Here is a 24,504-nt window from a genome sequence, read left to right as displayed (position 1 = left end):
AAAAAATAGTCATTACATTTATGTATGTGGATATGTATATTATATATGTCTTTTCCACACCTCATCCTAAACCACGGGGCTGATTTTAACCAATCATCGGATAATTATTACTTAATATCAAACAAAAAAATACTGGGGTATAAGACATCCTTACTGCAACCGATGCGATAGGGGCGAGTGGTGACAACTATATTATATTTTTACTGTTATTTTCAAATACTATCATATTTTGGAAATTTTCAGGACTTTCTAAAGGTTTTTTCAACGTTTTGGAACATTTTAGATGATTCTGCAAGATTAAAATCATTTTTTAATCGGAAATTCTAAACTAAACTGGAATTTTCAAATTTTTGTTTGAATTGTTTGAGAAGTTTTTTTAACAATGTAACAGGTGATGTGAGATATCAGTTGTTTTATGCGAGGAATATAACATAGTTTCTTGATAGAGGGTGAAATCAAATTATAGTATTTAGTGAAATTTCGGACAATATTATCATTGAGAAGTGTATACCGTAGTGATTTGACAATAGCTAAAAGGAATTATAAGTCAATAGGTTAAATTCAACCGAAAGCAAAGCAAGCAAATGAAACAGATGACCAACAATAGCAACGACTTCAAGTTGTGCGGGAACGTGTCAGAACATCGCGGGTGGCTGAATTTCAGGAACATGAGAACGCTATCTTCAAGTAAAGCTGATCCAAGTATGGCGGATTGAACATATTTACATAGTTGAATTAGTTATTGTATTATATATTGTTTGAAAGTTTAAAATACATGTTTTTTTCTTCAAACTTCTTCCATTTTCATTAAAACCATACTATTGTAGAACAATAAACAGGTTAGATTTCAACAAGAAGGAATACAAAGGAGATTTGTTTGTTGTCGAAAATAAGTGACAAAATTTGTAAAAAAAGATGAATGGGCCTTTCAAGAAACTGTGGCCCGGAGCAACCAGGGTATATAAGGTAATTAATAATTTTCTGGTAGAAGATGAAATCATATATTAATTTCACATGAAACGAAAGTTATATCACTTCTGTATATGGCAACGCAGTACTCAAACACATCGAGAGATAATAATCAAGCCATATTAAACTAAACAAAAGAAAAATCATAAACTGCAACACTTTTTACGTGATTTTATAACTGAAAATTTAATTTGTATATAATTTTTGCCTTTAATTTTGTTTATTTATTTACTTAGCGTATGGCACCAAGACACAACACCAATTACAATCAAAAATTACAGTACAGAGGTCACGAGTGAGATTTGGCTACCTAAATCGGTCTTTAGCATCAAATACATTACTAAGAGTCTCATCCTCAGCCCATCTCACCAGAGCCTCACCGTTTGCATCACAGTCCTTATATTTCCACTGCTCGTGGTGGCCGTTAAAATTATCCAAGTAGACCGCAGGGGTGAGGTTGTATTTGGATTATTGTGGTTGTCTACGAGACAGCTGGTGATTTATATACATATGGATACTGTTATACTTCCGATTTTAACTACAACATTATGAATTTCATTGCCCGGGGAGGTGAAGATGAGAGTGGGGTTTTCTACATCTCGTGTAATGTAAGTAGCGATGCCGTATGCATGACTGTATGTGGCACCAAGTACTTCATGTCCAGCTATTTTGCCCCTTTTCCGTAATTGTTCCTCAGTGTTGCAATGTATTTCCTGGATTGCGACCAGATCAATATTGTCGTTCTTCAGTAATTTTGACAAACACTGGCTCTTACAATAACTTTTGCTTTCCATATTTATGTGTCAAATTCGGACCGAAGGTCCAAGATTTCTTTATATGAGTTGCCGAATCACTGTTTGGTTTAACAGTTTCAATTATTTTAATTTTATTTAGTATCAATTCATCAATTGCTTCTTCATCTGTCCTCTTTACATAAAAAAATCCGATTTGTTTCGAGTGATTCATCGATATTACCGTTATAAACATAGCTAGTTATTACACATTTATCAGAATTACATGATTTTTCGGTTAATTTTTTTTTCTTATTCTCCTCTCGTTTATAAATTAGCTGTTTGGCTATATCACTTCTATTAATATTAATAAGAAAATATGGCTGTGAACAACAATTGCATAATTCCTGGCTACTCCCCATTCATTAACGTCGACTAAGACTTTCATTTTCTTAGCATCTGCTTCAGATATTTCTACTACTTTATCAACTTGGTCTTCAACTATCATTCTATCACTTCTTGGCACACTGCGACATTGTTGACGTAATTTATCTTTTTCAATTGGAATGATTTTTTTATCACAAGTTAACACATTATCTTTAACATTCTTCTTATCATCAATTTCTGTTTTAGATTTTTGTTCAATATCATTACCATTAATTTTAGATGATGATTATTTTTTTTAAATAAATTTTTAATATTGATATAACTAAATTTGTTAGTGTCTTTATCTTCTAAATTACTTACTGTACAATCTTCCTTATCATTAAAAAATTTATCATTAATACTTTTTATAATACCATTTTCCATCTTAATATCACAGCTATTAGATTCTTTACTATTTTCATTTGACTTCACTATTATGTCTTACAACAATGTTCTCTGTATTTTTCTTATCATTCAGTTATTAATTGTGATTTATATCTTTAATACTTTGATTATTATTATGTACTTCATTGTTTTTCATTTATAATGAATCTCTTTTCTTATCATGTTCCGTCAATTCTTAAACAATAAATTAAATTTCTAAATGGTTTTTGTTGTACAAGTTAATTCAATCGATTCTTCAACAGTTATATCATCGGAAATAAATTTTAATGGTAGTGTACTAGTACTTCGTTATCTTTTAACTGTTGGCCTTTTAACGAATTTTTGTAAACCATCTTCTTTAACAACGCTATCTAATTTTTCATCTTTGTATTTACACTGTTATTAGAATCATTTGATTTATTGTTAGATGTAATATATCTGTTCCATTTGGAGCTATTGCATGCATTTCATTCATGACATTGGTAATTTTTTTATGACTTTTTTACGAGTATATTTCCTTTTTGTTTTCCTTTTAATATGATTATGTTTAAAAGTTCCACTATGACTAATATCTTCAAAACTTGTATTCGACGTTTAATCAGTACTATTTTTACCACTTCAAGACATCGAATGTAATGGTTTAATTTCTTCAATTTTCCAGAAATTCTCCAGTATAGTTGAAAAATTTTCATGAGTGTTACGAGCAAGAAAAGATGCAAAGTATTGTTGCCCTTAATGTTCTTAAGAAGACGACCACTACATCCTATATACTTACTTAATTTCCTGAATAATAGGGTATCTGAAATCTCAAATGAATTTCTCTGGAAAGATAAGACTCAAATGGAATTGAGTTCCAATCAATATATCAATGTTATTTGCTACATTAAACTTGGGATCTGCTAGAAATATTTTACAAGGAAGATTAATTAGAAATGTCAAATGTGGTTGATGGAAGGTTGTCTGATATATGAGACAAAACAACACATTGCTCTTTGAATGAAAAGTTCTTATATCGAGAGCGTAATGTAACACTGTATTTGGATGTAGATAAATAGTTATTTATCTTTCAAATGGGAGAATCATTTTTAATGAGTTTAAGTCCTAATTTTCGGCAAATTTGTATGAGCAAAAATGTTCCAGGATACCAGAATCTAATAAGATTCTATATGAATGATGATCACCATATATGTCATTGGTGTTACATATAACTGTAGATAAAAGTATATTTTAGTTTGACTGATTATTAAATGAACAATAGGTATTACCTTCAGGCTTATTATCATCTAAATTAGAATGATTAATTTTGTCCATATGAACGAGTATATTATGATTTTTTGTAAAAATCATACATAATGTTTTTGAGTAACACTCGTTGTTAGAATGGTCTTTATAAAAAACTAATTATTATGCCTCAAAAAGTCTCTGCGATCATTGATAGACAAATATAAAAATTCTTACGTTGTAAATGATGTTTAGAATTACAAAATAAACGTTGCTTAGACTTAAATTTTTAATAAAAACTGACATTATTTCCTTTAAATTGTATCTTATCATTCAAGGTAAATCGTTTGTTAAAAGCTCTAGTTGAATTGTTATGACGCTGTTCTTTTGTTTCCTTTTCTGTTTTCACTTGCGAGTTTGAAGTGAATGCATTATATTTTTTAGAAGTTGTCGTCTAGAATTAAGAAATTCGATGAAGTATTTAAAGGTGGGAAAACTTACATTTGACAACTTTTTCTTCAATAATCTTGAAGTATTGTAATCCAGTTTTGATGTTACAAATTGTACAACAATAAATTCATACTTGCTTACAGGAAGTTGTATTGATTCGAGTGAAATCACATTTGACGAAATTTCATTAATAAATTTAGATAAAGTATCTACGGAATCTCTTTTTATAGAATCTGATCTTAAAATGTGCTCAGCATAATGAAATGCAATAATATATTTGTTATCAAATCGTATTTGTATACTTCGGCTAGTCAGACTTACGTGGCTATTATTTTCCATTTTGTTTTATTTTCAAATAGATTCAAATTCCAGTAACTCGTTAGCATCCACAAACATGTCATTTTCCATTTACTGTATCAAAGATTTAGTGACGCAATTTATACATTTTTAAAAAGGTTTACACTTCAAAAGAACTTCTTTCCTAAAAAAAAATACCACCCGTTTGAAAACGATTTATTTTTATTTTCTGAGTGGTTTATAATTAAAATTTCGAGAGAAAATATTTCCTTAAAAAAAAAATTAATGTAAAATATTATTCCACATTTTCCCCTAATTAACAAAACTTATATGCTAAGTAAAAAATAATAAATAACCATCTTTAAACAATAACTTTTAAGTTAAACAAGTGTTCTTTCAGTTGCAGAGGGAAACTTTTTTCTCTGTTCAAAGATTAAATAAATTTTATAAATATGAAAACTTCAGCGAAAAACTTAAAATAATTGCTTAGCTTGTGTATTTGTTATTACCTCACAGACAAATTAAGCTTTATCAAAAGATTTTAATACATTTCAGAATTTAAAAGGTAACTTTGAAATTTGATTGGATCTGAAAAAAATTTCCTTTGAAAGATTTTTACTTCCTAAAGAAATATTTTTACCCCTCTCCTAATTGTAGGCCAAAAAAATATTAAATGTGCATAAAGAAATTTACTTTTGAAATACATTAGTAATTCTTTTTTAATTTAATATATCATGATTTTTATGACTCCCATAACGTTAGTTATATCTTATATGATTAGTTGGACTTAGAGAAAAATGGAGATGGAATTATGCAAGGTACCTGCCTTAGGCAAGACAGATACCAGTGCCAGTTGGTAACCATTTGACAATCGTAGTGATAGTATTTGCGTTGACAGTATGTATTACATTATAATGTATAATCTGTTTATATAAATCTTGATTATTTATTGATCATTTTTTGGTTGTATTACCTAAAGTTATGATTCTGAGTGTAGGTGAAACAACAAAACATCTTCTCATGCGAATTTATTTTTATTAATTTACTCGTAATATTTTTTAAACGAAGTTAGTGAAAACTGTTCTCGTTCAGAGTCATTGGAAACTGTTAAGGGAACGGTCTCATTCTGGTATGGCTAGTTGTGAGTAACACATAATGATTTTTTTGAAAATTTCTAAACGGTTAATGTTTTGTTCAATTATCCAAATACCTGTTTTTTTTCAGAATAATTTGATACTTTCCTCACTTTAAAATTTTTACTATTTCCACATTCAGGCTTCAGGTATGAATACGATAAATTTATCATTTAATATATGTAATTATTTTTAATGATATTTCAAATTAAAAAAATGTGTGTGTGTGTGTTTGTGTGTGTGTATGTGTGCGTGCGCGTGCATGTGTAAAAGTAATCGGAATAGGGCTTAAATAGGGTTCTGTAATTTTACTCTAGTGATATTATTCTATTTATTTGAAATCGGATTACACGTAACCTTTTCCTCATTACTGAAGAACTTCTGAATCAGCTATTCACCAGGGAGATACAGAATCGATCGTGTTTAGTTGATTGCTTCTATATGCATAAATAATCAAACGTTTATACCTGTAAACGCATATAACACAGACACACTAGCACATAGATTCAAGCTCATGCGCATTCACACAATATATACGTACAGTATATATTGTACACATACACACGCGCGCGCTGGCACGTATTTATATATATATATATATATATATATATATATATATATATATATACACTTATTTAGTTTTACTTACATGGCTTTTGAGCTTTTTACAACGCCAGGATGCAAAGGATCTCTGTTACTAAATACTTCTGGAACCAATGATTTAAGAGAAAAATACACGTCCAGACCATCCTTAGCTCTTTCAAGACTGTTTTTACAAGTTATTAGGTAATTTTCCAACCACTGATCTACATTTTCTGAAAAGAAAAAAAAAACAAATATAAAGTTTGAAATGGTAATAATTCATAGCATAAAAGTAGCCTAGGCAAATGTTGTTTTGTCTCAGATTTATACATTCAAGAGAAGGGAAGGGATGACTGTGATCGATAAATTACAATTCACTTTTAATGTATGATTTCTTCTTATGTTAAAATTTATTTTTCTGAATCTAAATTTTCCCAGGCTGAAATTTACAAAAAAAATTTCCGTATTTATTTATCTACTTAAAATCATTGAAAATAATAATAACACATAAGTCAGTTTTACTTCCTTGTATGAAGTAAAAGGAGTATTGTGATCACGAAAAATTACATTTTTGAGATTTCAACGGAAATATCCATTTTGACCGTCCCTGAATCCATTTTGACTAGTTTCAGCGTGACGACTGTACTTACGTACATATATGTACGTGCGTGTGTTCGTATACGGCTCGCATAACTCAAAAACGCTTAGCCGTAGGATGTTGAAATTTTGGATTATGTCTGTTGTAACATCTAGTTGTGCAATTTCCCTTGTGATTGCAATCGACTAAACTAAAAGTGACTAGAAAAGCCCAAAATCCAAAGAATTTGGGTTTAGTTTCCATAAATCTTCCACTTGTAATGAATTACATAGGTTAGAAAAACGAAAACTTCTACTCTGCATTCGAAACTTGTATTCATATTTGCGCGTTAAAAGCACTGTTTAAAACCAGTTATTTTAACAGAAGTAACACCAATTATAAAATGATCATAACATTGAGTATTACAGCCTGCTAATTCCAAAAACATTTATTTTTTTAAGTTTCGAATAAAAAAAAATCGTTGAGTTTTATTCGCTCTGCTGATTTAAAATATTTCGCGATACCATAAAAACTGTACAAACTGTATAACTCAAAAGGGAATAGTAGAAAAAAAAATTCATGCTCATCCAACGTAAACCTAACGAAAAGAAACTTATAATTTAACAGTCAATTTTATAATTTCCTGATTATCCTCGGACAATATCGTACCACTTTCAGATTATATACTTGATTAATAAACAATTTGATTATAAAATCATTAAAGAAATACAAATTCTAATACTCTTCGGATCCTTTCATTATGTTGTACAAAACAGATATTTATTTTTAAAACTAAAATGAAAATTTTCCAGGTTTCCGTGAGGTCTAAAGCGCTAGATTATCTACAGTAATTTAAAATTATTGTATGAACTAAAACCAATTGTTAAGAAGTCAGATTCCCAGTTCTGAGTTTAAAAGCCAATAATTTTATTTGGTCTTTGATAGTCCGACAGAAAATCCTTCGTTTAACAATTCATTTAAAAAACTACTGTCCTATCCTAAGGCTAAAGCCATTTTTTCTTTTTATCTCAATTCAGCTGATAGAAGGCAGAAAAATTTAACCCAGGGAAAAAATTACGTGTAGTAATTTACTTCTGAGAGAAAACTGTAAACTGTGAACATTCAAAATTTGATTTAATCTGATAATAACAAAGAATATAATAATAATAATAATAATAAATAAAGACATTTAAATACAATTTCATGGTTTAATGAGTAATAAACTCTCACTTTTAAACTTTGATTCATAGTTTATTCATAGTTTATTCTGAGTTTATTCATAGTTTGCTACTTGCAGTGAAATAATCAGTTATTTAAATTAAACTTCCGAGCGCATTTAAATTTATGCAAAATTATGTTTTCGTTGACTGTTATATAACTAATATACCTATAATAATTTAATAACAGTAAAAGTAGGATTTTACCTTCCTCATTTTAACAAAGTAATGTATTCAATATTATTGTTATAGGAACTAATTATACTCAGTTTAGAGTGAGGACTGCTTAATTTATTATTGTTTCTTATAAAAGTTTTCCTAAAGGAGTGCATTCTAGTATTTCTGTACCTTTAAACTTGGATCTAAATAAGAGGATGTCACTCATGCCTAACAAGGTCAATTTATTTTCAATTTACCTATAAAATGTTTCTTATCAGAAGTTAACAACGTTCTTTCAGTTTGAATCTCCCTATAAGGAGCGTTTACCCTAAATGTGTCTGAAAAGCTGATGGAAGGGGTTATATTGTTGCCATATTTTCGGTAACCTAGCATTAACTAAGACTCTCTACATCTCACTACAAGACTCTACTACTAAGATTCTCCTACAACAAATCACTTCTAACAAGAAAAATGTTTGATTGGTAATGGAAAATCGGTGTTCTACTAATAATTCGACTGAAGGCTTTTAGTTATCTCGTCAAATACAAAAATATTAGGCTTTTCTACTGAATTTTCTAAATAAAATTAACAAAAAACAAATTGAATGATTTGAACTATACGAAAATCCATTCATTCAAGACTAATACAATGTACAGTAAGCAATTTACTGTAATACGTTTAATAATGAGAAATTCTATTACCTTAAACAGTATGAAAAAACGTGGTAATATTTTTTAATTGATAATTATTAAGCGTCTCATTTTTATACGAGTAGAATAGAACCTTTTCTGTTCAAGGCTTTCAGAGTGTATTTTCAATTTTTTTTAACAGCTACATCAGATGCCATTATTCTTATTGGCTGTTAAAGGCCTTTCAACGAAAACAACTCATTAATCTGATAGATGGAGTAATATTTAATTATTAAATCGTTTATACTGACAAACCAGTAGAAATTTTACGAAACTCTTAAGGAATTACTTGGATTTATGTATGGTTTTTAATTCCTTGTACGAAGTAAAGTAAGTATTGTGATCGCGGAAAATTTCAACGGAAATATCCATTTTGACCATCGCTGAATCCATTTTGACTAGTTTCGGCGTGTCGTCTGTACGTACGTATATGTCTTCTCAAAAACGATTAGCCAAATGGTGCAATTTTGGATTTTGAAATTTTTGGATCCAAAATATTTGGATATTGGAATTTTCTTACGTGCAGTAATAACCCCCTCATTGAGAGCTTTTCATTCTATATTTTCATTGGTTACAAATTTGTAGCCAAATAAAACTTTAATTAATGAAATAATTGGATCTTACAAGGGAAAGGCTCATCGGTTCAAATCCGACTTCACTCCTTTTTTTTAATTGAATGATGCCTTAACATGTGGCCATAAGTCACTTAACTATATTTTTCCAAATGTTGCTTTCTTCATCAATTTGCCGCAACAACTCTTCGTATGTAACTTTATCTACCCATCTGATTTTTAACAATCTACTATTGCAGCACATTTCGAAAGCTTCTAATCTTTTCTTCTCAGGTACTCTGATCGTCCAAGTTTCACTTCCACAAAAAGCTTCAATCCAAACATATACTTTCAAAAAGGTTTTCCTGACTTCTAAATTAATTTTTGATGTAATCAAATTATATTTTTGACTAAAAGCTCGTTTCGCCTGTGCTATTCGGCATTTTATATCGCTCCTGCTTCGTCCATGTTTGGTAATTCTACTTCCCAAACAACAAAATTTTTCTACCTCCGTAATCTTTTCTCTGCCTATTTTTATATTCCGTGGTCCATCTACGTTATTTCTACTACATTTCATTACTTTCGTTTTGTTCTTGTATATTTTTATGCGATAGTTCTTGCGTAGGACTTCTTCCATGCCATTCACTGTTTCTTCTTAGTTGTTTTTTTCTCTCAGCAAGAATTACTATATCATCGGCAAATCGTTTTTTATATTTTCACCTTGCGCTGTTACTTCGGATCTAAATTGTTCTTTAACATCATTAATTGCTAGTTTTATGTAACGAGTAAAAAGTAACGGGGATAGAGAACATCCTTGTCGAACTAAACTGAGTACTAAAATTGCTTCCTTTGTCCGTATACTTTTCCTGAAACCATATTGTCTTCTCATAACACTTCTACTGTCTTCTCAACTCTTCTGTATAGAATTCTAGTTGTGATTTTTAATCCTTGAGTATTAAGCTAATTTCTCTGTATACTTCACATTTGTCTCTTCCTGCTTTCTTAAGTATCACGACAATTACAGTCTTTTTGAAGTCTGACGGAACTTCCCCTTTTTCGTAAATATTTCACATCAGTTTGTATAATCTATCAATCATTCCTCCGTATAACTCTTCAATATATTCCACCCACCTATCGATTTTTTTCTTTCGTATTATAAATCCGTGTACCATCTTTGTTTAACACATTATTAGATTTCAATTTATATACCACAAAATTCTCCTTTACTTTCCTATATGCTCCTTCTATTTTACCAATGATCATTTCTCTTTCCCCTTCTGAACACTTTTCTTTAATTCACTCTTCTTTCGCTAACACGCACTTTCTTTTTATAGTATTTCTTAATATTCTATAGTTCCTTTTACCTTCTTCAGCATTAGCATTCTTATACGTTCTCCGTTCGTCCATCAGCTCCAACATATCCTCTGATATCCACGGTTTTCTACCAGTTATCGTTGTTCCGCCTCATTTCGCATTTGCTTATTTAAGAATTTCCTTTACAACATTCTCTCTTTCTTCTTCTATATTTTCCTCTTTACCTTTTTACTCAGACCTTTGCGATGTCCTCCTCAAAAATCTTCTTTACCTCCTCTTCCTCAAGCTTCTCTAAATTCCACCGATTAACCTGACACCTTTTCTTCAAGTTTTTAAATCTCAATATGCATTTCATTATCCCTAAATTAAGGTTGTTCCAGGATAAGCTTTTCAGTTGACGAGTTGATTTCTAAATCTTTGTTTAACCATGATTAATCTATCTAATACCTTGCACTATCGCCCGGCTTTTTCCTTGTGTATATTCTTTTATGATGATTTTTAAACTGGGTTTTAGCAATTACTAAATTATACTTCGTGCAAAACTCAACAAGTCGTCTCCTCTTTAATTCCTTTTGCCCAGCCCGTATTCACCCACAATATTTCCTTCTTTGCCTTTTCCAATGTTTGCATCCCAGTCTCCAACTATTATTAAATTTTCATCCTCCTTTATGTGCTTAATTGCTTTGTCAATTTCTTCGTATACACGATCTACCTCATCATCATCATGGGTACTTGTAGGCATATAGACGTTAACAATGGTTGTCGGCTTAACTTTTAATTTTAACCTTATTACAATGATTCTATCGCTATGTATTTTGAAATACTCTACTCTCTTCCCTATTTTCTTGTTCATTACGAAACATATTCCTGCCTGCCTCTTATTTGACGCTGAGTTTATTATTCTAAAATCACCTGACCAAAAGTTGTTTTCCTCTTTCTACCTTACCTGGCTGATTCTTACTAAATATACATTTAACCTATCCATTTCCCTCTTTAAATTTCTAACCTACCAACCTTTTTTAAACTTCTAACATTCCACGCTCTGACTCGTAGAAAATTATTTTTTAATTTTCTTTTTAGTAGTCCCCACCCGGAGATCCAAACGGGGGACTAGTTTACCTCCGGAATATTTTACCAAGGAAGGCGTCTCCATCTTTGTTATATGAAAATGCAGAGAGCTACATTTTCTTGGGAAAAAACGCTGTAGTTTTCCATTGCTTTCAGCTGCGCAGTACTCAGAAGATTGAGTGATTTGATATGGCCGTTTAAGTTCTCCTGACCTACGCCCTTAACAACTACTGAACGAGCTGCTGCCCTCATACAGGAATCATTCCTTAGTTTGGTTCTCAACAGATACCTCTCCGATATGGTTACAACTTTGGTCCAGCTACTCTTCATTACTGAGTACTCCAGCCCTCTCACCATCGGCAAGGTTTCTTGACTCATACACGGAGCCAATTATATTATCAATCCTATATTCTTTTGAATGAAAGTTCTGTATTTGTTTGATATTTTAACTGTTTGTCTAAACTTTTATAAAGAAAAATTAATCGCTACCCAGATCAAAAAAAAATTACGTACAAAAGTTAGAATGTATTTCTAGTGTAGAAATGCACGAGGTAGAATTTCAAATCAGAAATATTTATACGTTTTTATGACTATAAATAGTCAACCGTCCTAACTATGTTGTTATATAAGTAATTTCATACATATGATTTTGGCCGTTACAAACATGATCTAATGTATTCAGATTTCTGATAACAGCTTTTCCTTTTTATAAGTAGAAATACACCTCAACATGCGTTGCCCAAATTTTTTAGTTAATTTCAAAAATTTATGGGTTATCCATTCTTATTTTATGCCTCCCTTCAGATTTAAAATAGAAAACTTGAATAAATGATACATTTTTTTCAATTTTAACTACGATGTCAACGTTATCTGAAGGTGCAGCAGACGTCATTTTAAATTAAACCAAATCTTTAAGACACTATAATTTTTTAAGATTTTGAACTTTGTGATTGAACACATTTATTTTATATTGCATTGGTTTTATTTCGTTATATTCTTTCATGTTTCTTTTACTCTGCATTTTCTATCTACCTTGAATGATCTTAAATATTTATTTCTGATACATAGGATATTAATAGTGCTGTTTTAAATTTTTAGTGTAATTTCTGGTCGCATTTTTAAGGGTTCATGCAGTGGTATAAATTTTAAAAAATTCCTTGTCACTGAAGATGTCCACTTATTTACTTTAAACATATCAGTATTTAAGGGAAAATATACTTGCTTTATCGAGTGATGAAAACTCAGCTCTAGATTAAATATTAATGTTTGAAACTGAATGCGTGCATAAGATTAAATTGGTTTACACAGTTATTGAATATTAAATTATCATACTAAACTTCGATATACAATTATTAAGAAAAATTTTACTTGGTTAAAAAAAACTAATTAAAATATCTGCAATAGAACAATGTTCATTTTTTTTTATTTTTTTTGGCTTGCTAATCATATTTTTAACGTATTATTTCTAATTAATTTCAGTTATAATTTAGATTGTTACAATAAAATTATAGTTTTGTTCAGAATATATATACAGTCTATAGTCTAAAAAAAGAAAAAATGTACTCTTATATTTTTACATTAAACAAAAGAAATGTGTTTTGGGAAAAAATAAATTTTGTTATTTTGCTGGATAAATGTTACTTTCGCTTTACCAAAAAAAGCTTCATTTCGGTCTTGTTTCCTAAGGGATGTGACAAAAAAATCAAATTTACGGCTGGTAAAGGGAAAAACTCCATCTCTGTTTTCGTTCGGGTTTCTTTACTCGTTACCTCAACACTTTATTTCTTTCTATAAGATCTGCTCATTTTCCCTCTCTTATTAGTCTCTTCTTAACAAACCTATATAAGCACCTTACAACAAATATATTAGATTATAAAATTATATGATTTAATACCTAAATACTACTATTGTTTTAATAAATATCAATTAATAGATACATTCTTTATTGAGCTAATAAAATTCCAAGATAATCTATAGCTGTAATTTAATGATGCCTATTATCAATTAATTGGGTAGACAAATTTTTAATTTGTTCAAAATTAAAAATAGAATAATAATATGCTACACTTGCTTGTAACAACAATTTTATAACTCTTTTAATTCTACATATTAATGCATTTTATTGTTTATAAGTTTTACAATTTGAGCAATTATTTATGCTCCCTATTAGAGTTTAGCATCTTTCGAAAACTACGATGTATTTGTTGGTAGTCGTATAGTTTTTTTGGATCATATTATGAAAAAAAATAACAATTCCTTGTAGAATAGTTTCAGTCTTAATACTGATTAACCTTATTTTTAACTATAAAGTCAGTTCTAGTAAACAATTATATTTTGGCATATATTAAAAATGAGCTTCAAAAATATTGTTTGTTTTACAACCAAACAGCGTAGGTTCATAGATTAAAATTCTAAAGAATGTTTTTAAAATTGTTATATCGTTTTTAAGCGAGCAAAAGTTATTAAATGAGCTTAAATTTTAAAAGGAAATCTTTAAATGTTACTGCTTTTCTACTCCGAAATACATTCAAATTGCTTTAATTAATTTAATTTCAAACTTTGATTTTGACGTAATTGATAGGTCATTGGTGATAAAGTTCCAGTTGCTTTACACACATGTCTATATATACTCTTACACACACACACACACACACACACACACACACACACACACACACACACACACACATACACACACACACACACACACACACACACACACACACACACACAGAGAGAGAGAGAGAGAGAGAGAGAGAGAGAGAGAGAGAGAGAGAGAGAGAGAGAGAGAGAGAGAGAGAGAGAGAGAGAGAGACAGGGGGGGGGGAGAGGGGGGAGAGAGAGAGAGATGTAATATTCATGAACGAGTTAGAATATGAAGGTGAAAGTTGATCAACCTTGAACACAGAAATCATTAAATTGCAGAGCACTACATTATGCATTTCTACTATTCTGTACTATGACTAATCTCATATAACCTTCTTAAAAATTAAGTAAATGAAACCTATCCTTTATTATGAATCCAGAATTAAGTTTATTTTTAAGGTTATAAATAATTATCTTTAAGAATAATTCGATATCAGAATTCTTGTAAATATCTACAGAAAATTTAACGAAGTGAAAATCTCGACATTATTATTAAACTAAATTCTAACTGAAATTTTACATCTGGTTTTATAAATCATGAATTTATCCTAAGTCGTTTTATTATATTTAACAGCATTAGAATGATAAAATTTAAATATTTATAAATAAAGAATTTTATTTAATAAAAGTAATAGATTAATCAAATTTCTAAAATTCAGCAATAGATCCTGAGATTTATAATTAAGTAATTTAAAATTTGTTTATATCCATCGTAAATACTCAATAAAATAAACTGTAATTATTCCTAAAACAACAGATGTTTTCCAGAGCAGACAGAGCAGAGCAGTAATATACCAAAAGAAAGTATTCGTCTGTTCAAAAAAAATAAGATGTAAGGAAGAGTGTATGCATCTTCAAAAATTTGCTGTAAGTTACAATTTATTGATGAATATGAAACTCTTTATCGGGTTCTACGCCTGGGCCGGCTTTGCCGCCTGGCGACTAGGTGTTTGGGGAGGGAAAGAGTTATATTATTATAGTTAAGTAGACTGGGCCGGCTTCGCCGTTCCCCCAATAGTCATTACGTGGAGTAAATAACTTACATATTGAAGGAAAAAATTTATACCACAATTTCTGTAAGATTTTTTTTATTGATATCATATTAAAAAGCCATGAATCGAATTAATTGAAACTTATTTTGATTTATATACATAATACCAGCTATACCGCGTGGATGTTGGATAATATCGTCAAACAATAAAAACAAAGTAAAATTCAATATAGTAAAATCAAATAAAATATATCACAATACATTAAAGTAGAAAAAGATAGTATGATTATTATCCCACGAATGTTAATTAGGTTTTTTGTAAAACTATGTTGTTTATCTGGTATTTCTCAGCTTGCATGAATAAATTTTTTGGTGAACAACTAATGAGTAAGCCACATGTAACTGATAGTAACCAAAGCAACTATTTTCAAACAGTAATCCAACGGTGTTTAGGAATTTTTCTTGTGATTTTTTTATGGTCATTGCGTATGATGTTCTTAAAGGGAATTGCAAACGTTTAAATTGAAATGAAAGATTAGTTGAAATTATACTAATCCTTGGTATGAAAACCATCTTTCCTATATTTTTTCCAGTAAGGAATGTTGCTTCTATGATACTTCATAAATACTTGTTATGTAGTCGATTGCAGTTGCAAAGTTTCGGTGGTATTACATTCCAATTAATCAATGGTGTTGCGCCGGGTGGCTGCAAACAACTTCTGCTAGAAGTAGTGTCCGTTGTCAGTCAATCCTACAGATTATTTTATTTAATTTCTAAGCGTAGATTATTTTAATTTATTCTTTTATTTTTTAGCCATGGATATAATCAACTTAATTAAAACCTATTTCAACTTATATACATACACACACACACACACACACACACACACACACACACACATTGTATATGTGTGTGTGTATATATTGTATATATATAGTAGCTCTGAATATTGATCCTTTAAAATTTAGATTTTAGATAATGTGACCGCTAGGCGATGACAAACAAATAGGAGAAATTTTATATATATATCGATGTTGCCAAATGCTGAATAAAAGGGACATTTTTTGACCGTTTTTTTTTTAGTTGAAACTTTTGAATTTTTGTGTTAAAACAATCCTGAAGGTGCGAATATGAGCCCTTAAAGTTTCGTGAATGTATGTTTAGTATTCCTGAGGCAAAAGTATTACAGACAAAATTGGTAAAATTTTATATATATACTAGCGGACCCGACAGACGTTGTCCTGACGCGGCATTATTCTGTAATAAATGCACACACATAAATATAAGTAACTTAATTAAGTTAAAATTAGCAGGAATGTGTTCTAAATTTCATTAAAATGACTATTAGTATGATATTATCAGTTTGTGATTGTTGTATTATTGTAATGGGTTTATTGATTAATTATGTGTAGTATGGTTAATATTTATTTTCATTAAATATTGAGGTGTGCTATGAAAATTCAATTAAAATATCGAAACGTCGTAAAATTAATAATTAGTATAATTAATAAATTTTCATCCTCATTACTACTAATTTTCACTTACATCATTCTAAATAAGTACCTCCTACATATTTTTTTTTTTTTTTTATTTAATAATTTTCATGTTTCATATACATGTAACAATTTAATTAATTAATCTTAATTAATACTTAATTAATTATTAATTAATACTTAATTAATCAATTAATAAAAAAATTAAAGCACTGTAAAAAAGCAACGTAGTTAAAATTTTAGTAGAAATTTTTATCATTTTTCTCATTCTTTATTTTAACATCTATTTTACCAAATTTTAGAAAATTGTAAATTAAAAATAATTTTGGAAAACTTTTTATAAAATTAATCAGCTATTATAAATTAAATTTCTAAATATACTTTAAACTATATTATAGGTAACTTATATATTAATTTTATAAATGTTATAAATTATTTTACAAACTTAAATTTTTATTTTCAAAGAGCCGTTCAATACTTCATAAGTTGCATAGAATCAAATGAGAACTGACAATTTCAATTTGTAGGTTAAGTTGATTGTTATTGGATGCACGTGTATACATCATTAAAATTCATGAAAAATCATGTAAAATACTCACTTCAATACTGCACCTTACAAATTTGCACAATGTACATTTTTTAATTAAACTTTAAAACGTTATTTCAATAAATAATAATATAATATAATATTCTCAATTTATATTTGTTAACCGGCGAAGTGAGACCAATGTGCGGTGTTTGTAATAAAATACTGACAATCAAGCATCTAATAGAAGAGTGTACCATATATGAGGACCTCAAAAAGAGGTTCCCTCTTACAAATAATATTAGTGCTGATCTGGATAATAGAAATGAAGAAAATATAGTTGCATTTTTACACGCCAGTGGACTTCTTAAAAGTCTATAAAATGGAAGTTTAAAGCTATAGTAAAAGATACTCTAAGCGGTAGTTTTATATATACATATAAGGGAGTCTCGAAGCGTGGCACGTATAGTGACGGGAGGTAGCCCTCTTGCCTAGGCCATTTTGGCTCACCTGCCTTCAAGAGCATCGAGTCGGGGTGTGTCCGATGATGGCATGGGGGACCCTCAAGGGTGGATTGAGGGCGCGAGGCTATGGGTGTACGCCGTGCATGCCTATGGCCTGATATAAGAAGGATTCACCTGCCACGGCACCCTGGCACTACTGATATACTGCTCAACGGCGTTTCTGGTCGCCCCGAGGGTGCTTAAACAAACTATAAATGAGACTTCGTAGAAGAAAGAAAAAAAGATATGGTATTGATAAGTTTAATTTTAATTTTAATTTCATGGTATTTTGAGAACTTATCTCAAATTTTAATATTGGGGCCCTTTACACCCCGTAAGTGTTTGTGATTGTCCTTGTCTTTTATGTTTTAATGTTTATTGTGAAGTTTGTGTTTTTAAATAAAATGTAAGGGCCCTTTACACCCTTACATATGACGATTCTGATGGAGATAATAATTTCTTTTAAAGAATGTGACGAGGGCTAATGACCTTAGCAATCGATGCCCATAAAAATTCAGTAAAAAAAAAAAAAAAAAAAAAAAAATAATATAATATAATATTCTCAATAAGCGCGCAATTCTAGCAGACTCGGCAATGCTTCGCTATTGCTGGATCTGAGTATACATACAGATTAAATGAACACTATTGAAAGTTTCATAAAACCTTAAAAAAAAACTGAACATTAGGAACTTCGCAAAATGTAACCTTTCACAGAATGTAAATAAATCCAAATGGCAAAACAACAGCATTACCTATCGAATAAAATTCACACCACTCTCTAAAAAAAAATTATTTTCCACCGAATTCACAGTATTCGGTGGAAAATAATTTTTTAACGAAAAGGGCTGTGGCTGTAAAATCATTACAATTAATACTGAACATTAAGAAACTTACAAAAAATTATGGAACTTCATAAAATTTAACCTTTTACTTTATAAAAGTCAGAATGTAAATAAATCCAATTGTCAGAACAGCACTACCTATCGGATTTAATTCAAACTACTCTGTAACACAGTTGACCGTTAATAATACCAATTTTAATGTAATAACAACATTAAGCTACGACGCAAGTAACTGATATGCGAAAAAGCAACAAAATAAAAAAAATTCCTAGAATCCGATCGCAGCACCAACTACCGGGTTTGACTGATAAACCAAAAATTAAAAAAAAAAATCTTCTAAAACGCAGCTCTGCCTACCGGACCAACTCGCTGCCTACCGTACCCAATTGTGAACCTTAACCATCCGAAGTTCAACAACACATAAATCAGTTAAAAAAAACATTTTCACTCTAATACTGTACCTTACAAATTTGCACAATGTATATTTTTACTTACACTTTAAAACGTTATTTCAATAAATAATAATATAATATAATATTTCTCAATAAGCGCACAATTCTAAACGCGATCGCAGTGCTGCCTACTTGTTACTTAATCAGTTGTGATTTTGTTTACATTGGCAACGGCCATATGGGCTCTTTGTGATTGGTCGTTGTGTTTGAAAGCGGCTATCTTGCATTGATCTGATTGGTTTTCCTTTGTTTACATTTCCATCTGATTTATTAGCCTCTTATTTATTAAAAAACTGTTTTCTCGCGATTTTTTGTAACACAATACTGTAACTTATAACTTTATAACTGTATAACTGTAATACTTTTGTAACAATAATAACACAAAATTACGAAATATTTTTCTCAATTTGATTCCAGCACCAACTGTCGGGACAAACTAAAATTAAAATAGAATATTATTTAATATTCGATACTGCGATGGTAGCACAGTCTGCTGGATCCAATGTAAAACATTCCAATCAACAACTACTTATAAATAAAAAATTAATTAAAAAAACATTTTCCAGTGGACCAAATTGGGAATCTAAACCATTCTCGAATCCCCTTGAACACACAAAAAATTTCATCAAAATCAGTCCAGCCTTTTAGGAGGAATTCAGTGACATACACATGCTCACAAGAAATATATATATATATATATATATATATATATATATATATATATATATAAAGAAAAGTATTATTTTGTAGAATATTTGTTTTATTAACAATGATTACTTCAATTGGTCTTAACTTATTTCCTTAAGCAGATTTTCCTATACTAGTTCATTCTAGTAAGTTATTTATTACAAGAAGGAAATTTATTAATATTATTGATATCGTACGGATACTTATTTGAATTCATTAATTAAAAACAATACTGTTATTAACCTAGGGAATTTATGTTTCACTCGGGAATATATTCATTCCAGTTTTTATCTTCAATCTGCTCGATGCTCGCCGAGGCGATCGCCAATCACGTATTTTAGAGAAAGTGTAAAAAGAGAAGATAGATAAAAACCTAACAAAAAAGGCGTTTTAGTGTGAGAGTGAGAAAAAGAAGAAAGAAAGAGATTCATGTGGAGATCCATAATTCAGAGTAGCTCCAGGCTGCTGCTACACTGGTAGCTGGGTGTAACATTTCTTCGCCTATTCTACGATGAACGCGAGTCTTTTTTCAGCCCTTATAATATCTTTTAATATATCCCAGTAAAAAGGAACTGTAACATAAACTATTTTTTCCTCTTTGCATATTTCACGTGGATAAAATATCCCAGTGTTCATTACCATCAATTTAACTTTAATGAATTAATTACTTAGTAGTACCTTATTGCTAGCTTATAATATTTCATTTAGTAATAAAACATAATCATTGCATAACCACTCACGCAAGTAACTTCTCCTGCTTGCTTTCATCTATCCAACCATAATATGTAAGGAGAGTTATTAATAAAGCTCTAAAGTGAATGAAAGCAGAGAATGCTTACAATTACTAAGAAATTTACTTTTACTATTAAAAGTAAAAGTCGACTACTTTGTCTTTCGTCTAGGGTGAAGTAGTAAAAAATACTTTTACTTTCCCATTTAAAACTTGTAATATATAAAACTCTTTCAGGGAGTAGTCATTTGCCAAATCATCTAATTAATAATTTCAAAAATCCAATATTTAGGAGAATGGGCTTCATCACTCAAAGGGTGTAATAACCTTGGTTTCCATCACTTTTTGGTAGTGTAAAAATAAATTTCCTGGTATCTTGGAGAAAATTGTAGATTTTCGAAAAGTGGCTCAAGGGGTAATTTCTAAAATACATTACTTAAGGGTGAAATGGCAAGAAATCTGTACTGAACTGTGCAGAATGGATATAATGTCCACCACAAGACCTTATGTATTATGATTGAATAGATAAACGTATGCGAGGGAGGGAATTTTCATGCATAGTTTTGTAATTATTATGTTTTAATACAAAACGAAATTTTATCAGCTAACAATAAGGAACTTAGTAATTCATCCACTAAATCTAAATTGATAGTAACGAAGACAGGGATATTTTATCTACATGAAACATGAAATATAAATGACGAAAAATAATTTATGCTATAATTCTCTTTCATTGGAATGTATTAAAAGATATTATAATGGTTGAAAAAATACTCGCGTTCATCGTAGAAAAGGCGAAGGATTGTTGCACCCAGCTACATGTATAGTAGTAGCACCTAGCACCTAGTACCTAGCAGCGTCCACATATATACGTTAACGAGTAGAGGTTGAATTGATTGGAATAGAGGCACCCTATTTCACCCACATTAAATCTACTATTTTTAAATATATTTTTCTAAATAATTTTAGATGCTACATGTACCTGGTATATGCAGTAAAAAAATATACTTATCATTGTGTTTTATATAGCTATTTGTTTTTCTCTCCGTCGATTTACCCGCCCCTTGGAGCCGGATTCACGACATAAGCTCAGCTCCAAAGGGTGCCGTCGCTTCTAACTACCTCAGTAGGACACAAGGCTCCGCCCAGGCAGCCGGGACTCGATTTTCCTTACTTGCCATGTCTCAAATGAGGGGATCCCAAAGGGTTCTCCTCACCGGTACTCCGGTCTTAACGTCTCGCCTCTAACTAGAAACCCCAAAGGGATCTCCCGCCGGGACAACAGTCTTACACTCCCCCCAATGGCACTCCGGGCCAACGGCCCACCCGATCATCGAAGATGAGACGCCGGAGCCTCCCACTCCCTCCGCCAAATCAGTAATGTTCTGTACTAGCGTAGAGAATTGAAAAACGTCTTCCGGCCAGCCTGTCAATATCCGCGTCCGCCATCCTACTGTCAACCGCCCGGCGAAGTACAACAAGCGACCAGGATACGGAACGCTCCAAGCCTCCGTCCGAGGTCTGTGACGCCACATCGCTGACTGTATGGTATGTTTGCGTAGCCTCCTCCATCGTCGTCAGCCGGGTAGAGAGTCCCGCCTGTGATTTCCAAGGTACCGCATCCTAAATACCCTCAAATAAGTTCAACATACGAGCACTCTTGTACATTCGGTAAGAACATTCTTTTATTTCTATCTTGGTAGTCGTATGTTGGTTAAGCAAATTGCTCAACTCCTTAACGTCACGCAAAAAAATCATTATATTATGTTGAAAGCATTTCTTCTGTGACAAAAGCATTCCTGCGGGTTCTACAGCATCAATTTCTGGTACATCTTCCTCCATCTGAGAGACGTCCGTGCTGGATTCACACCCTTCTGAGTCAAAGGAGTCACCCGACAAACAAAGATCACTTCAACCATCAGCTTTAGATTTTTTTTTTTTTTCAGCAGTAGGCGGGGAGCCACGCAGCCGTCGCTTCCCCGAAGTTGTAAAGGAATGTCGCTGTTCACCCACACTGGCATCGGACGTAGTCGGAAAACCTTCACCAAGGTCTCCACTGGTCGATACTACCGGATTGACAGTCTTCCGCCGCCACCAAATCGAATTATTCCAGCCTTCTTCCCAAAACACCTGGAGATTAAACGGTCCCCACGCCGTAACTCTTCCACGACCATGTCAGCGAAACTCTCAGTCCCACTGTTATCACAGATAGCAGTAAATCCCTCCTCTTCTATTGGGGCTGTTTCCTTGGACCGATGCGGGCCGGCCAGGTTGACAACAGAAAAAGTTTCTATGTACAAATGTAAATAAGCCTATGTAAACAAACTTATCACTTTATTTAGTTATTAGCTCAAAAATAGTTACCAGATGACATACTCGAATTTTTGAGAATGACATTACCTACTAAAAATATTAATAACATTATTATTTTCCAACGTACAAAGGAAATAATAAAATTATATTATACAAGAAAGATGCCACAACACGATGGTGCCAAATTCTGAAAATCGATTTTTACCCACATTGCTCTCCTTAAAAAAAGTTAAGATTTCAAAGTTTTCTGTAGTCAATCAAATACTAGGAAAAATAAAAAAATATAGGGAAAAGAAAATATGACGATTTAGAATTTAGAAATACAATTTTGTGATTAAGGCAGAACGAATAGAATATGAATTATATTTACAAAATTCAAGAAACACAACAGACTGAAATATAAGTATAAGCCAAATACAGCAAATACAGAAAGTAGACACGATTTTATGGGATGCATTTATTTCGAGGAACGAGGTGACAAACGATGTCCTAAATGTTTTAAAATATATGAAATATGACAAGAAATTTACTAGAAATAAATTTCTAAATATAAAAGAATGAATTGTGTTCGCAAGAGAACTCTTGTAGAACTCTCTGTTTCTGTCTCTCTCTATCTCTATCTTTCTCTCTCTCTTTATATATATATATATATATATATATATATATATATATATATATATATATATACACAGAATAAACAATATAGAATTAATTTACTTAGAAAACATAAATTAAATTTTAAAAAATAATTATAGAGGCAACTAAATTAAAAGTAATTATAGAGGTGGTATAATTATAAATTATGACAATAGTTATTTTGAATCTATCTGTACTCTTATATAAAGGTAGAACTTTTCTGTCCGTTTGACCAAGATAATTTCGGGAATTATTATTCCAATTTAAAAATGCATTATTTTTCGTTAAAGGCTTATTTCTTTCTGAGTGATACCAGAAGCAAAGATGGCAAAATACCAAATGTTATGAAAGATGTCAGATATCTCCCCAAATATCATCCTCCTTTGATTATGAATCATAATCATTTATGTAAGAAATAAGTTTTTACTAAGGAAAACGGTTATAATGGTTTGAAAATTTCAGTTCAATATTTTCAATCAATGACCTCAAAAACAATAACAATTTTTTTTGATTTTTTAAAATTAATTAAAATAATTCTTGAAGTCGGCTGGGTATTTTGGATCTACAGATTTAATTAAAATATTTAATAATTACATTTTAATCCATCAACGCAAATAATAATAATATTTTATTTCTCATTAGTTATAATACAAAGTGTTCAAGATAGTAAATTTCAAAATTTTAATAATAAATTTTAATTTTACGCTCAACAACAATAGAAAGTTAACTAATAAGATTAAAAAAAAAAATTACAAAAATAAATAAAAACACTTTTAGATTCAAATAAAAATTCGATGTTACGTATGTGGATTAAAATATGGATAAAAACGCATTAGAAAATGTTAAGTTATTGTACGGATTCTGATAGATAATCAACTATGGAATAGACGTTATCTCCTACTCGTACATAATAATGC

General features: G+C 30.6%; 2 protein-coding genes across 2 annotated transcripts in view; one reads left to right on the top strand and one right to left on the bottom strand.

Annotated features, from left to right (window-relative positions):
* Positions 1-24,504, top strand: part of nAChRalpha1 (nicotinic acetylcholine receptor alpha1) — a 671,059-nt gene that overhangs the window by 402,446 nt on the left and 244,109 nt on the right. The gene's annotated exons all lie outside the window — the stretch shown is intronic.
* The window catches only part of LOC142329532 (retinol-binding protein pinta-like), a 210,776-nt gene that overhangs the window by 27,950 nt on the left and 158,322 nt on the right, over positions 1-24,504 (bottom strand). The window contains exon 3 of the mRNA XM_075374207.1: positions 6,261-6,426. Coding sequence (XP_075230322.1) covers positions 6,261-6,426 — 166 coding nt within the window. The remainder of the gene's footprint in view (positions 1-6,260; positions 6,427-24,504) is intronic.

Source organism: Lycorma delicatula, chromosome 1, assembly GCF_047948215.1.
Source record: "Lycorma delicatula isolate Av1 chromosome 1, ASM4794821v1, whole genome shotgun sequence".
NCBI classification, from domain to species: domain Eukaryota; kingdom Metazoa; phylum Arthropoda; class Insecta; order Hemiptera; family Fulgoridae; genus Lycorma; species Lycorma delicatula.
The sequence above is the reverse complement of the archived record's forward strand: the minus strand, read 5'-3'. Positions and strand labels throughout refer to the sequence as shown.